The 14,193-nt window shown below is 46.7% G+C and overlaps 1 protein-coding gene across 1 annotated transcript; it reads left to right on the top strand.

The window, feature by feature from the left end:
• Window positions 1–2,268: 2,268 nt before the first annotated feature.
• On the top strand, window positions 2,269–8,234 carry LOC108937561 (oxygen-regulated protein 1). Its single transcript, XM_018757575.2, has 5 exons — window positions 2,269–2,907; window positions 3,290–3,452; window positions 3,979–4,887; window positions 5,032–5,268; window positions 5,737–8,234. The coding sequence occupies exons 1-5, from the start codon at window positions 2,269–2,271 to the stop codon at window positions 8,232–8,234; spliced, it is 4,446 nt and encodes a 1,481-aa protein (XP_018613091.2).
• The last annotated feature ends 5,959 nt before the right edge of the window (window positions 8,235–14,193 follow it).

Below are 14,193 nucleotides of genomic sequence, written 5' to 3'. Positions count from 1 at the left end.
CTGAAGTACAGGAAAACTCTTCAGTGGAGGGTGACCACGAAGGACTCGTGAAAGGAGCTCAGAAGAAGCACACTCCACATAAGGGCTCTGCTTCCATTCCTCGAGCATCACGCCGGTGGGATCCAACACCATGCAGCTGGATCCCACCAGCAGCGCGGCTTCACTAGAGGTTGGATCTGCATGAGGTCACAGAGACTCCCAACACATCTAACCCAGCCTGGGTGAGGAGAGTGTGTGTTTGGAGCTGCCTGTGAGATTGCAGCACCTGCAGTGAATCAGCCACATTCCCAAAGGGGGCTCTCTCACCGTTGGCCACCAGATAAAGCCTTCGATAATCCCAATCACCCAAAGGCTCCTGCAATCGGATTACGCTTCTGTCAGCACGAGGGAGCGTGTTGGCCATCTGGGCCTTGTTGCTTGACTAGCCTTGGGACAGCAGGGTTACATTGGGGGAGGCGCGACTGCGCGGCTCAGCCTGTTGGTTCCATGCCCATGTCATTCCGTCTTCTGGAGAGAGGGGAAAATGTCACGAACAGAAGGGAGGCGTTGCACAGGTGTAGCAACTACTGGTGTAAAAAGTGACTGTAATAATGCGATAACTGAAATTCTTACTGCTGCCCGGGGTCTTGACCGTAGCCTGAAATACATTCTAAGGATTACTGCTCTTGGCTCCAGCTCCTGCCAGCTGAAGTAAATGCGTAAGATGACATCTACTGTGCGTTTTCCTGGGACGGTGCCTTCCTACCCTGCCGTGCACGCTGGCTCGTGCGACGATCAGAGCTCTGTGCACGTACAGCCAAAGTGCTGATTAATAGTGAGCAAAGATTACACAAATTGACGCTGATGCCACCGGTCCCAAAAATAACCGCGGGTGAGCCGCTTTGGAGAGGCAGAACCGGTGGTGACAGGCCAGGACGCTTTCACTACAGTCTTCTTTCCATCATGTAAAGACAGGTGAGTTTTCCTCTCCTTTACCACAATCTTACAAATACAGCTGCGCTCTATTTAGTTCACGCAATATTTTATGCATTGAGAAATTTAATACTGGAGCTGGAAATACAGAAAACAAGTGGAATTTTCTACGGTAAAAGTGTTTACAAGTCCGTTTTACCAGCTTTTGATTGTGATCGGAGTATATGTGTTACGCATACAGTGTGTATTAGTGTTCTATGTGTAGCACATTCCTATTTACATACAGTATATAGCCAATAAAACTACGCTTAAAGCTGGTGAATCTATTGTGGAAAACTGTACAAAGTTTATACTTTAGGATGTTTCATATCGGTGTCTGTAAAAGTATAATATGATGACGGTCTGAGAGTGCAGGGGATGTGGTATCATGTAAAAGGTGGTTTTGGAATCGACACGTTCGGGCTCTTGAGTCATGTAAATGATATGACTATGGAGTCTGAATGTAGGGGTCATTTTTCAATGATAGTTGACTTTTTGGTGGTTCCCACCCTGGTCATTTTCTAACAAGATTCCCGGGACAAAGTAAACAAAGAGGTCACAGCCTCAGACTGCTTGCTGACTCTTCTTTGCATTCAAAGCCAGTTGGGTTTCCTTACTGCGCTTATATTCAGCTTCTCTAGTTTGACGGTACTCACATGAAATCCTGGGTAATTAAAAGAACTGAGATTTCAAAGTTTTATCGATTGTTTTAATGCGTTTTGTATTGCGGTAAAATGTTTTATGCCAGCCTGAAAAGAAGGTCCAGTTTTTTAGGGAACCGATCAGAGAATTCATCTCTTTGGATCAGTCAGCAGAAGCTTCCACTGTTTTCTATGGCTACAAACTGACGTATACATATCTCATACTTTGCTGAGAACTGACCAGAGATGAGTAGTAAAGAGTTAAATTTACTCATTTACTCACATTCAGTTTTGGAGAAACTGTGTTTTTCGGAGTATTTTTTCGCCAAGTACTCCTACCTGAGTACGTCTGTAATGAAAACATTTACGTTTGCTCTGTTATACCTCCATCATCCTCTTTTATTACGTTTCCCATTTTCACATTTAATGTTTCAGTTGTTCATAAAACTAATCGAGTCAGTTTTGCTGTGATCCATTAGCGACGCCTTTACGCTGTCAGCTGATGTCGTCTACGGATCACATTGGCTGCTGTCGGCCGAAGTTGCTGAATTCGGTTTAGGATGAGAGATCTTTTTTGGGTTTAGTATCTCATTTCCTCTTGTAACACCAGGACCCTGTTATCTGAACCTCCAGCATGGTGGTTTAGATCTTCATTTCCTCCCCCAGGTCTGTGACCATGAGTGACTCTGTTGCTCCTGAGGCACCTGATCTCGAGAACTCATCTGCTCCCTGGCCCACACCACTGGCACAACCTCCTCATGTCTCCGACCCTGCTGTCCCCTCAGCGACCAAACGGGTCTGCTTCTACAAGAGCGGGGACCCCCGCTTCAGTGGTTTGCATGTGGTCATTAACAACCGCACCTTCAAGACTTTCGATGCTCTGCTGGACAGTTTGTCCAAAAAGGTGCCCTTGCCGTTTGGGGTGAGGAACATTACCACCCCGCGAGGCACCCATGCTGTCCACAGTCTCCACGAGCTGGAGGATGGGAAGTCCTACATCTGCTCTGACCAGAAAAAGGTCAAGCCCCTAAACCTGGAGGCAGCCCGCAGAACACTCCCACCCTGGAACATGACCAGACCACTTGGTGGTCGTAGGGCAACCAACAGATCTACGCACCAATCTGTGAGACTGGATGCCTCACCAGCACTGCAGATGCCCAAGCAGTTGACAGTCTTCAGGAATGGGAACCCCAGTGTTTGGCACGTTTTAATCCTCCAGACCCAAAGTAGCGAGACATTCGACGGTGTGCTGAAGCAGGTTTCTGAACTGATGAAGTTCCCCGTGCAGAAGCTCTTCACCTTGGATGGCAGGAAAGTAAGTCGAGATCTCCTATGGATGCTTTCACACAAAGCCCCGAGAAGCTGAGGGCTAAATGCAATATAACACATGGTTCCTGAAGAACACCTACACAGCTCCAGCCCATTTACCCAACATGAGAATTCAGTGATGAATGTGAGAGCAACTATTTCATGTTGCTGGACAAGAGCTCGTAGATCTTGATCTTTGAGGGTTCAATACTTTCTCAGTGGCATTTGCTATTAAAATCAGTATCGTGTTCATAACACCAGAAATTCGTTGTTATCAACAACCTTGTTTTAGCATGCAGATGATGTTGTCAAGCTGTCATCAGTGAGTTCTTTGTGCCTGTGTTACGCTAACATATAAGTTATCGTTTCTTCAAATCCTGAAACTGCAGGTGGATGGCTTATCCGCGCTCAACATGTGCTGCGGCCCTGTGGTGGCCTCAAGTCACGAACCGTTTAGGGCAGCCAACTACAACGTGCAGAGTCCCACCCAGACCATGTTCTTGTCCAGAGTCCCCGATGCTGAGGAGTATCACCATCCACAGCAACAGACTGGTGGGTGTGACCTTGTCACAATTGTCCAGAGTGACAATGCTACGCTCTCTGCTCATATGGAGGACATTTTCATCCATGATGACCTGCACCACATTATTAATACAGAGTTCACTTAGCTGAATATTTTAGTGAAGTCAGTTTAAACAGTTTGAAGAGTAGAACAGCTGAACAGCAGGTAAAAGTCATCTGCTAAATTAATACATTTTTCAGAGGTTCGGTTTCTTAAATAGCTGACATGTGATGTCTGTCTTTTGATTGAAAAGTTAATATAAAAAAACCACATTAGAATTCTTTCTTTGCAACGACTCTAACAATTTGTTATGCATATTTATGTGTTTCTTCCGACCAAATCTACTATCCTAAGCAAACTGTAATGTGTGAATGTGAACAAGTTCTTAAACAAATTTTTTTCTTTGGTTCTTTTTTTTGCATCCCTTCTATGAGAACAATTCAAAAAACACCTCTTCTTCCCTTCATCACACTGCCTTCCACTTTTTGTCTCCTTCCATTCCACCTACCTTGACAGGAGGCACACAATCAAGAAATTCAAAGTCAAGGAATCTGTCTCCTTCTGAGATGTACTTTGTGAATCAGTTGAACAATTCGGTTATTGGAAGCTTCTCAGATTTTCCCAGCAACCGTACTAGCCCAATGGAGACTGGGAACGATCTTCTGGGTGCCACGGAGACAGAGCCTTTTCCCCATGTGGCAAATGAAAGAGACCCCCGATCGCTTGTGCCTTCGGATGACGACATCGAGAAATCCTTCCGCATCAACGAGGATGGAAGTATGACGGTGGAGATGAAAGTACGGTTGACAATCAAGGAGGAGGAGATCATTCACTGGACCACCACACTGAAGCGGTCTACCATCACCAAGCGAGCCCAGGTTGGCTGTGGGCAAGAAGCAGACCCAAAGTTACCGCGGTCACCAGAGGAAAACACCGATGCAACTATCATCGGTGCTCAAAAACCTGAAGATCACTCCTCCTCAGCAGGGGACAGAGCAAGCAGCACTTCGCTCAACATGGATGAACAGCTGAGGCTGCGAAGGGCACCTACACCTGGCTTTGGACTTGTCACACGGAAGCAGTCATCAGTAGAAAGCGTCACAGCCGTGTCTGACAGAAGGGTTACAAGGAGCCTGGTTGGTGCATATTCTTGCACAGAGGAAGGGCCCGACGGAGAGGTAACTGAGGATCACTGGCTAGTCTGCCGGACAAACAGCACGTCTGTTCCCAAAGCCCGAACAGCCAGGTTTACAGAATCCGAGGGATACTCTGCCTCCCAGTCCTCTGACGTCTCAGAAGTCCTTCAGATACAAAACAACAACGAGGCAGAAAGGACTGAATTTGTTCTGGACATGTGTGAACAGCAGAGTCATTCTGAAAATGATTTAACTGATACAAGGTTGGGCTCTCAGGGTGAGACTGCAGGTGAGACTGTTCGCCATCGTTTGGACTCTGCAGACACCATCCCACGCTCAACAAGCTGCGAGCAAGATGTGGGACAAAAAAGAACGTCCATTACCTCAGATTCTTTAAATGACAGGCAATCTGCCACTTTGTTCTTATCCCCAGATCCTGTGATCGCTTTGGACAAGATCACAAACTCCTCGTACCCATCCACTGATAGTGAGGTACCAACACCAGATTCAGAACAAGTCCCCAGAGAATCAGAACACAAAGAGTTAATCACAGAAGAGGGTCCAGTGAGTCAAATAAAGGAGGCAAAGGAGAATAAACCGAAGAAGAAACCAAAGGTGAAAATGAACAGTAGCTCTCCAGGCAAGAGTCCAGACAGAGGGCCAAAGGAGGGTGAGTCAGACCTTCTCAAGAGCAGCAAAGAAGTAAAACCTTCTGATACTTTGAGCAAAGCTGTAAAACAGAAAAAGACTGACCATTCCAGACAAGTTATCAAGAATGGTCCTAAAGAGGGGAAAAAACAGAATACTGGAGATGTAGACGTTGCTGTGGTTGGGCCGTTGCTGCCTCTAAATACCGAAAATTCAAATGGATTGTCGACCACGGAAGAGCAGGAGCAGATCGAACTGAAAGTGCTTAAAGATCACAAGACAAACGTTAACATTAAGAAAAATACTTTAGATGTTTCCTCCCATGGCGACTTAAGACAAACGAAAAAGATGCTTCTAAAGCAAAGCTCAGAGAGAGAGTACCAAAATATTTCAAGGGAAGCTCAGCGTTTAACTGAAAGTGTTTCATTGCCCACATTTCAATGTGGAACCAACGAATATGTGGAGAAATGGTTAGAAAATATACATCCAGAATCCACTGACTGCATGGATGATGGCAGTCCCATCACAGAAATAGAACCAAGAGCTGTGTTTCAGATAGGAAGCGGCTTCCCAGACGAATCTGAAGAAAACGATGAAATGAAGATGTTCACTGAGGACAAACACCTTTCCCAAGACCACAGCTCCACCGAAACTGATCCAGTAACACAGGATATGCTGGAGAAGGTGCTAGATGAGGTTCACAATGATGACTTTCATCACAGGAAGACCTTCTGTAGCGGAGGGTCAAGTGTATCCATAAAACCCACAGTCCAGGTGCTGCCAATGACACTCAGGAGGTCAGCAGATATGGCCCCTGAAGCTGACGCAATGCAAACTCTTGACTCCAAACAGGCTTCAGAGAGATATGTGATGCCTGTACTGGAGAAGCTGTATTCAACAATACCCTCAATGAGACACATGTCACACCACAGTCAGCCTTCATGCATGGAGAAGTCCTATAGCTTTCCCGACCTGGCATCCCACAATGCCTCCCCTTTGGGTTCGTCCTCCAAGCTGCTTGTAGCGTTTCTATCAGCAGTAGCCTTAAATGAACTACCTACTAACAGCAGCATAGGAAAACCCTTCAAGAATGATGGAAGCTGCTCTGAGGCTTTGAGTGTGATTGAGTCGCTGCAGAAAGTGGCAAACATCAGGGACACAGAGGAGCTAAAGGCCAGGCTTTCAGATTTGCAAAGGGAAAACTCCTTCCATCTGCATAGCTGCAGGAGCTTACTAGAGCTGAACGGCAGATGGGAGACTCAAGGCCCATGTCCTCAAGATACTCTGGACAGTTCTGCTCTGGAGCCTATCAAAGCTGGAAACGTTTCCCAGGAACCACCCAATGATTTTGAAGGGCTTCTGGAGGAGCGCTGCATGTCCACAGAATTCCAGAAGGAGCTCATCAGTGAAGATCTCGCAGAGCAGTCTGCAGAGTGTAAGAGCTTAATTGATTCTGGAGATGACAAAGCCATGCAAAGTGACAGTTCCAAAGATGACCCACCATGTGAAGAATCTGAAATAGATGACAAGGTTCGGACCTTAGAAGAAGGCAGCTATGAAGATGAAAAAGACGGTGACAAGGACGAGAGGGGAAGCCCCAGGCAGCTAACCAGAAAAGAAGTCATCTCAGGTGACTCATGTGAAAATCTTCTTTCACACCTGACTTTGTCCCAACAGTCCAGTGAGGCTCATCTGAAAGAAGCTTCTGAAATGAGCAAGAGCGCTGAATTCATCTGTGACAACGCAAGGGAGCTCCACACCATCGCTGGAGAAGATGAAGCAGAGAGAGAACGAGAGGAGCACTACTGGGAGCCCTCATCTCATTGTGTTGAAATTCCCCAGGACTTGCTGGACTTCATAAACTCAGCTCTGCTCTCTTCAACCCTTTCCTTCAGCTATGACTGCAAAGGCAATTTAGTAATAGAAGCTAAGGAACCCCAAAGGAAAACAGCAAAGGAGATGTTTTTGGCCCAAGGCAATGCGGATGTTCAGTATGGTAGTAAGCGACTGCCGAGCCCAAACACATCTGACCTTTCTGACTACAGACCAGAGACCACAGACAGTGAAGGATTTAAATCGCAGGAATCAGCTGAATTATTCACAGAAAATGAGGAGGAGAATTTCAAGAGGCCGCCTGACACCCAACGCGATTCAAGAAGAATGAAAGAAAGGATTTGTGGAGGCAACGAGGCTGAAGTTTGTAAATCGGCGATGAAAGCGTCTTTCTCGGCAGCTTGCCCGGAACAACACAGCGATGCTAAGTACAGCAGCGCAGGGAGCTTCAGCAACCTGGATGGGTCCGGGTGTGGGTCTGGAGTGGCAACGGATGTAGCGTATTTCCACACTGTAGACCCAGAGGAGGATTGTGGTGAGCGGAGACCACGTGTGGTCCCCAGCACTCCGATGGACTTAAGCGAGGGTGTCTTGATCGACAAGGGCCGATGGCTGCTCAAAGAGAACCATCTCATCCGCAGGTCTCCACCTGAGCCCATGGGCATGTATGGGAATGTAGACAGCACATCAGGCGACTCGGGCCAGGAGAACGCCAGTGATGATGACCCCACTGCCAATTTAGGGGGCCCCGCATCCGGTCTTGCCGCCATCTCCTCTTCGGAGTTGGAGGAGCTGGCCAAGCCGAACCCGACGCCACAGCTTGCCTATTTCAACATGCCCCACGCCAGCGACTCGGACCCCTTCCAGGATGAGCCTGGCACCAGGAGCAGCAGAGAGGATGCGGACGCCAAAGAGTCCAAGAACAAGAAAGATCGTGGACGGTCCCCACTTACTGAGGCTTCCACGACATGGGCAAAAAGGAGGAGCAGCCTCAACTCCTTCACCTCGGTCCAATTCAAAATGCCAGATGGCAAGGTGCACCCGTTGGACCCAGAGCAGGCCGCAGAACAGAGCTGTGTGGCTGGAGCAGTGCAGATGCAGGAGGCACCTGACAGGCGAGACCAAGCCTGCGGACCACACTGCCCCATACTATAGTAAGGACACACCTCTCCTGCAGGACGTACTCCCTTTTACTATAGTAAGGACACACCTCACCAGTAGGACGTACTGCTCTATGCTATGGGGGGGGTCACTAGACATATTTTTACTGATGTTTTTACATCTATTGACACTGCAATACCCCCCTGCAAAAACAAGGTTTTAATTTCAATCTCACATAAAAGATTTGTTCCTGTGCTCAATTAATTTTTGAACAAGACTGTAATTTTCAGATACACCATAACCCACCCAGTCTGAACTTCTTGTCCCATATGGGGTCACGGGGAGCTGGAGCCTAACCCTGTAGCACAGGGTGCAGGGCTGGAGGGGACACACCCAGGACGGGATGCCAGTCCATTGCAAGGTACCCCAAGCGGGACTCGGACCCCAGACCCACCGGAGAGCAGGACCCGGTCCAACCCACTGCGCCATTGTGCCCCCCTCCGCCATAACCCAGTCTTTGTTATATTGTCATATGAATGTGTGTCAGATAAATATGCAGCTTCATCTCTTGTTTGGTAAAAAAAATCAGATTGTAACGGTGCCTTTCAATAACACCGGAAGACCTGGAGACAAACACCTGTATCTTGGGTTTTTTTTCTTGGTTTTAAACCACCAACCAACATACATCCGGAGGCTTCGGGGGTTTTGAAGACCAATTTATGCAAAAATTAGTTAAAAAATGGGTGATGGATTTATAGTCAGAACTGTTCTAGACGGTTTGTGGAAACTCGTTTTGTCTTTGCTAAGTACAACAATGTTCTTGACATTCACTGTCTTCTGTCACTCTGGGATGTTTTCTGTATGTCACTGTGGGAAAAACGGACATTTAGGGTTAGGGTTTAGATCAAGAGTAGAGTTCACTGTAAACTGTCCTGCCTGTGTTGGCTGTTGCTGTATCTGTCAGTTCTTCGAGGGCAGCTGCGATGAGCAACTATACGAAACGTCCTTGTTGTTATGTTTGGCTCAAGCTCAATAAATGTTATATACATGAACCATGGTCTTTTTGTGAAATAATATTTATCTACACAAATCAACACACTGATGGAGTGACATCTCATCATTTTTGTCAAGCAGCAGGTGGCGTGTAGCAGTTAGAGCCATTGCCTTCCACTTGAGGGGGTCTGGCTTTGAATCCCATTCCTGCTCTAGTTTCCTCAATCAAAGTACTTACCCTGAATTGATATAGTAAAAGTCACCCAGCTGAATAAATGGGTAAATCAGTGTATGAACACTTTTCTTTTTTTCGCAGAAAAGCATCAGCTGAATGAATAATTCATAATAGACCCTGATTGCTTGTGTATTGGTGGGGGTGCGGTGGCGCAGTGGGTTGGACCACAGTCCTGCTCTCCAGTGGGTCTGGGGTTCAAGTCCCGCTTGGGGTGCCTTGCGACGGACTGGCGTCCCGTCCTGGGTGTGTCCCCTCCCCCTCCGGCCTTATGCCCTGTGTTGCCGGGTAGGCTCCGGTTCCCCGTGACCCCATATGGGACAAGCGGTTCTGAAAATGTGTGTGTGTGTGTGTGTGTGTGCTTGTGTATTGTTGCATTGCTCTTCTACACAACTGAACAACATGCCTCTGAATGTCCCACAAAGTGAATTAAAACCCACCTTGTTCAGCTTTGTGACTTTATTACTGGTCATTTCCCACCAGCAAATATGTGAGAGTGGCAGGCTGCACGCTCTCCCTCGTGCTTAAAGTCTGGGCGGTAACTACACAAACACAAATCTTAAGTCCTCGCTGTGCTTCATCGTTGTTTCTCCAAAAGAGCCCTAATAATGTGAAAAAGATCCCTTCCGGAAACTTATGAGACTTTTCAGAATTATGAGCCTTGCCTGCTTCATACGTATTCGACTTACCTTAAAATGTCCACAAGAGGGAAGTGTTCCCCTCTGATGTTTATTGCAATATATACCGTACTGTATGTATCATGATATACTGTATATTTACAGTTAAAAATTCATTTTACTGATCCCTTTGTCCGAGGCACCTTAAATGTTGGATTTGTACACTGAGCTACTTACAACACTGTTCACATTTATACACCTGCATAGCTTTTAGTGTATCAGTTCTGGGTAAGTATCTTGGTCAAGAGTACTGCGGAGGGGGGGGCACGACTGGATTTCAGGACTATAACTAACTAACTAACTAACTAACTAACTGACTGACTGACCCACTCACTCACTAAAACATCGCTGAAAATTTTTCAGTTTATCTGGAGCACAACACAACATCTCCCAGCTATTCTCACCGATGAAAACTGAATGGGAAAGTGTCACATCTCGCTGTCGAGGACATTTTGCCATCAGTCAGCCTTGTACTAAAGGGATTATAAATCCACTTTTATAACCAGTGAGACCGCCTTCAAGTGAGTTCTTTCTCGAATTAAAATCCCTGCAATAAAAGAGTGGTTAGAAAAAAGTCCTTTAAAAACGTGAGTGAAATGCAACGCTTCCAAACGGCATCCGTATGTGAGAATTCCTGGTAGCCTCAGAAATACCGTCTTGCTGAGAAACAGAAGATATCTTCAGCCACGATGAATAAACTCACATACCACAAATACAACATGTAGTTCTGGCGCAGCTTTATTAAGGATTAATATTTCGTTTATATGCCGAGTTTTGTCAGTAAATAGGTTATTAATCATGTCTGATTTTACTTTTGTAGATTTGCAAGAAACAGTGGTACATTTCCTTTGATGAAATAGTCCAAACAAACAGCTCTACGTGGTTTTTTTTTTCTCTATTCCAGGATCCTTCAAATCAAACTGAATTCAAAGTACAAGTGCAGCGCAATCCTGTACTACTGCCCTTTGAACAAATATACTCCACTAGTCAAGCAGGAGGTTGGCTTTCATCCGAGACCCTTTAGGATCTCACCTCCAGCATCTCACATGTGTCAGTGTTTTCAGCACTGATGGAAAAAGGCAGCAAAGGGGGCAGTTGTGGTGGTTGAGTGGTGCGGGATATGTTTCTTTTTGTAAAGTTATTCCACAGGAAAGCACAAGGTAAAGACTTCCCATAGCATACTGACCCAAGCAGGATAGATGAATCAGTACAGCAGAGCACTTAACACACACACACACACACACACACACACACACAGTCTGAACCGCTTGTCCCATACAGGGTCACAGGGAGCCAGAGCCTAACCCAGCAACACATGGAGTAAGGCTGGAGGGGGAGGGGACACACCCAGGACAGGACACCAGTCCATTACAAGGCGCCCCAAGCAGGACTTGAACCCCAGACCCACCAGAGAGCAGGACCCAGCCAAACCTGCTGCACCACCACGGCCCCCAGCATGTAACACCTCTGACACTTTTGTCCAGATAGACTTAAACCCCCTGGCGGTTTAATAAAGGCACAGTTTAGGTAAAAATATATCATATATGTTCAAATCCTCACATTGTCATCGTCAAAATGAACCGGGTTTGTTTATTTTAGAGCGTAAGATCAGCTGCCCTTGTTGGGCCAGAAACACGGAGAGAAAAGTGCCTCTTATCTTTATTTGTATTTTCGCGGACCATTATTTCCCTGAGAGAATGCTCTTATCTAGGATGTGCAGAGCTTTCAGTGGCGTACTCCACGGAATTATACCGCTCCACGGGTAACTGAATGATTCAGGTTAAATACCGCAGCCAAAGGTACAACAGCAGCACCCTCACAGAACTTGAACTTTTAGCCTCTGAATGTCACCAACTGCAGAGCCTTGATGGGTGAGGAGCTTCTGGTGGGGGGGGGTGGTTGCAGTGGCCCGGGGACGGGTAACTAAACCGTTCACGGCTCAGCCTACGTTACACATTTATACAACTCCTCCACAGGGTTTGCTGTTTCTTCGGGAGGAAGGATTTTTCATGCAAGATGAGTTAGACGTGTTCAGTCCACACAGCAGGCTGAATGAAGCGGATCACCGCCTGACTGGAACAAAAACCTCGAGCGCAGCAGCTGAACACACCTGATTCAGCATGCGGACCCACGAAAAGCACATTATTTATTTAGGTTTGACAAGCGTGAGAGAAACAGCCTACAGACAGGGGCTGCACGGAGAGGTGAAACACTCCAAGGAAAGTGTACCACACAGCACGGTAACCATGAGGACTGTCCATCAGCAGCCAGAAGAGGAGGGAAAATGACAGTTCCGTAGGACCATGTCAAGTAGCTGCCTAGAGGAGTGACATTCAAGTAGCAAGTACATAGATAGTCATAGCAGATGGTGTTGGACTCATTTATGTAGCTGTCAGGAGATCAGAAGAGAACTGGCTTGGAAAGAGAGGGGTTTGAGACCCTTCCCACTGCTGACTCTTGACTGATGAATGAAGCGCATGAGATGAACAAGCTTTTCATTTTGATGGAGTACTGAACAGGTGAATAGAGCTGTCAGGAGATGGAGGATTTCAGTCTTAAACAGCTGTAGAAGGTGGCTGGTCATCCAGGCAGAGATACCGGAGAGTCAAGCTGCAGTTCCAGAGGATACATCTGTGACTATTGTGGGAAAAAACAGGAAGAGTTGAGTGTCTTCTACACAGCAGTGACTGGAGAACCCATGAAGAATGGCAATGACAGAGCCAAAGGAAGCGGTGCAGATGAAGAGCAGGGGGCCAAGTATCATGCCCTGTGGAACATCTGTTTTACAGAAACATTGAACGTACTTTATTCTGCAATCTGACCCAGTGCAGCTCTGGTGGATTGTTAATATTTTTATTATTCTCTATAAATCCAGGTCCTTCTATCTGAAATCAAGTTTTCTGGCTGAACATGAAAGTTATTTTCCATAAATGTGTTACACTGCACTTTAGCAGGAGAATATTTCCCTAGAGATGATACTGCTACTTACACCAACAGGGAAACATGTAGTAAAATTCTAAACAGGTGACCAGTAATAGTTTGAACCCTGCAAACATAACCAGCATTGCTTTGAAACAAATCCTTCTTTCATTTTTTCTGGTCAAATCTCTCATTGAATCTGCTGCATAGAGTACAATACTCTGCATAATTATTCGTATTATGTGTTATAATCTTATATATTAATGTAAGGGGGGGAAGAGGTGCAGTGGCACAGTGGGTTGGACCAGCTCCTGCTCTCTAGTGGATCTGGGGTTCTAGTCCCGCTTGGGGTGCCTTGCGATGGATTGGCGGCCTGGCCTGGGTGTGACCCCTCCCCCTACAGCCCCCTGCCCTGTGTTGCCGGGTTAGGCTCCGGCTCTCCGCGACCCCGTATGGGACAAGCGGTTCAGACAATGTGTGCATGTAAATTAATTCATGAAAAACACTAGTGTATACAAAGCCACTCGAGTAGTTATATATCGTTGTACATACATAGTACATCCATATTGAAGGCATAATCCATAGGAATTATTATAATTTCCTAAATATGCATTTATTAATTACAACACACGGTAATTTTTCCTTTAGTTTTTTCTATTTTTAATGTACTGTAAACGCAAACATGTCTGAAATACATATCGTTCACCTATTACACTTTATCATTATTATAATAAATCTTATATGCATTATGATATGCATACCATATGTTACTACAGAGAGCAGATCTTAAATATATAAGGTGTTCTGCTGTGTGCTCCGTTCCTATATTTTATTTATTTATTTATTTATTAGTCTTTGAAATGTTTCTTCTGTTCTACTGCTGCGGATCCCACACGTACGCGTGCGTGCGGTGATGGGACACGCCCGGGGGGTCGAGGGGCCGAAGCCTCTCGGAGCGGTGACGTCATCGCCGGGGAGCGCGCGGGCCGGGGCCGGAGCCGCCGCCGTGCGGGAGCGCGCCTCTGTCGCGAGCAGGCGGCGCCGCAGCCGGCGGAAGGGGAGGTGGCCGAACGCGGAGCGCGAGCTGATGCGCAGGAGCTGACGGGGGAGGGAGGAGGGGGCCGAGGAGAGGAGTGGAGGAGGAGAAAGGAGAAAGCAGGAGGAGGAGGAGGAGGAGGAGGAGGAGGAGAGG

The sequence above is a fragment of the Scleropages formosus genome, chromosome 7 (assembly GCF_900964775.1).
Source record: "Scleropages formosus chromosome 7, fSclFor1.1, whole genome shotgun sequence".
NCBI lineage: Eukaryota > Metazoa > Chordata > Actinopteri > Osteoglossiformes > Osteoglossidae > Scleropages > Scleropages formosus.
This window is presented reverse-complemented; position numbering and strand designations above follow the sequence as displayed.

Excerpts from the sequence above, each read along its gene's own strand:
- LOC108937561 (XM_018757575.2), top strand. The coding sequence starts at position 2,269 with ATGAGTGACTCTGTTGCTCCTGAGGCACCTGATCTCGAGAACTCATCT. Across the intron at positions 3,453-3,978 it reads CCATCCACAGCAACAGACTG|GAGGCACACAATCAAGAAAT; the intron begins GTGGGTGTGACC and ends CTACCTTGACAG. Across the intron at positions 4,888-5,031 it reads CTCTCAGGGTGAGACTGCAG|ATCCTGTGATCGCTTTGGAC; the intron begins GTGAGACTGTTC and ends TCTTATCCCCAG.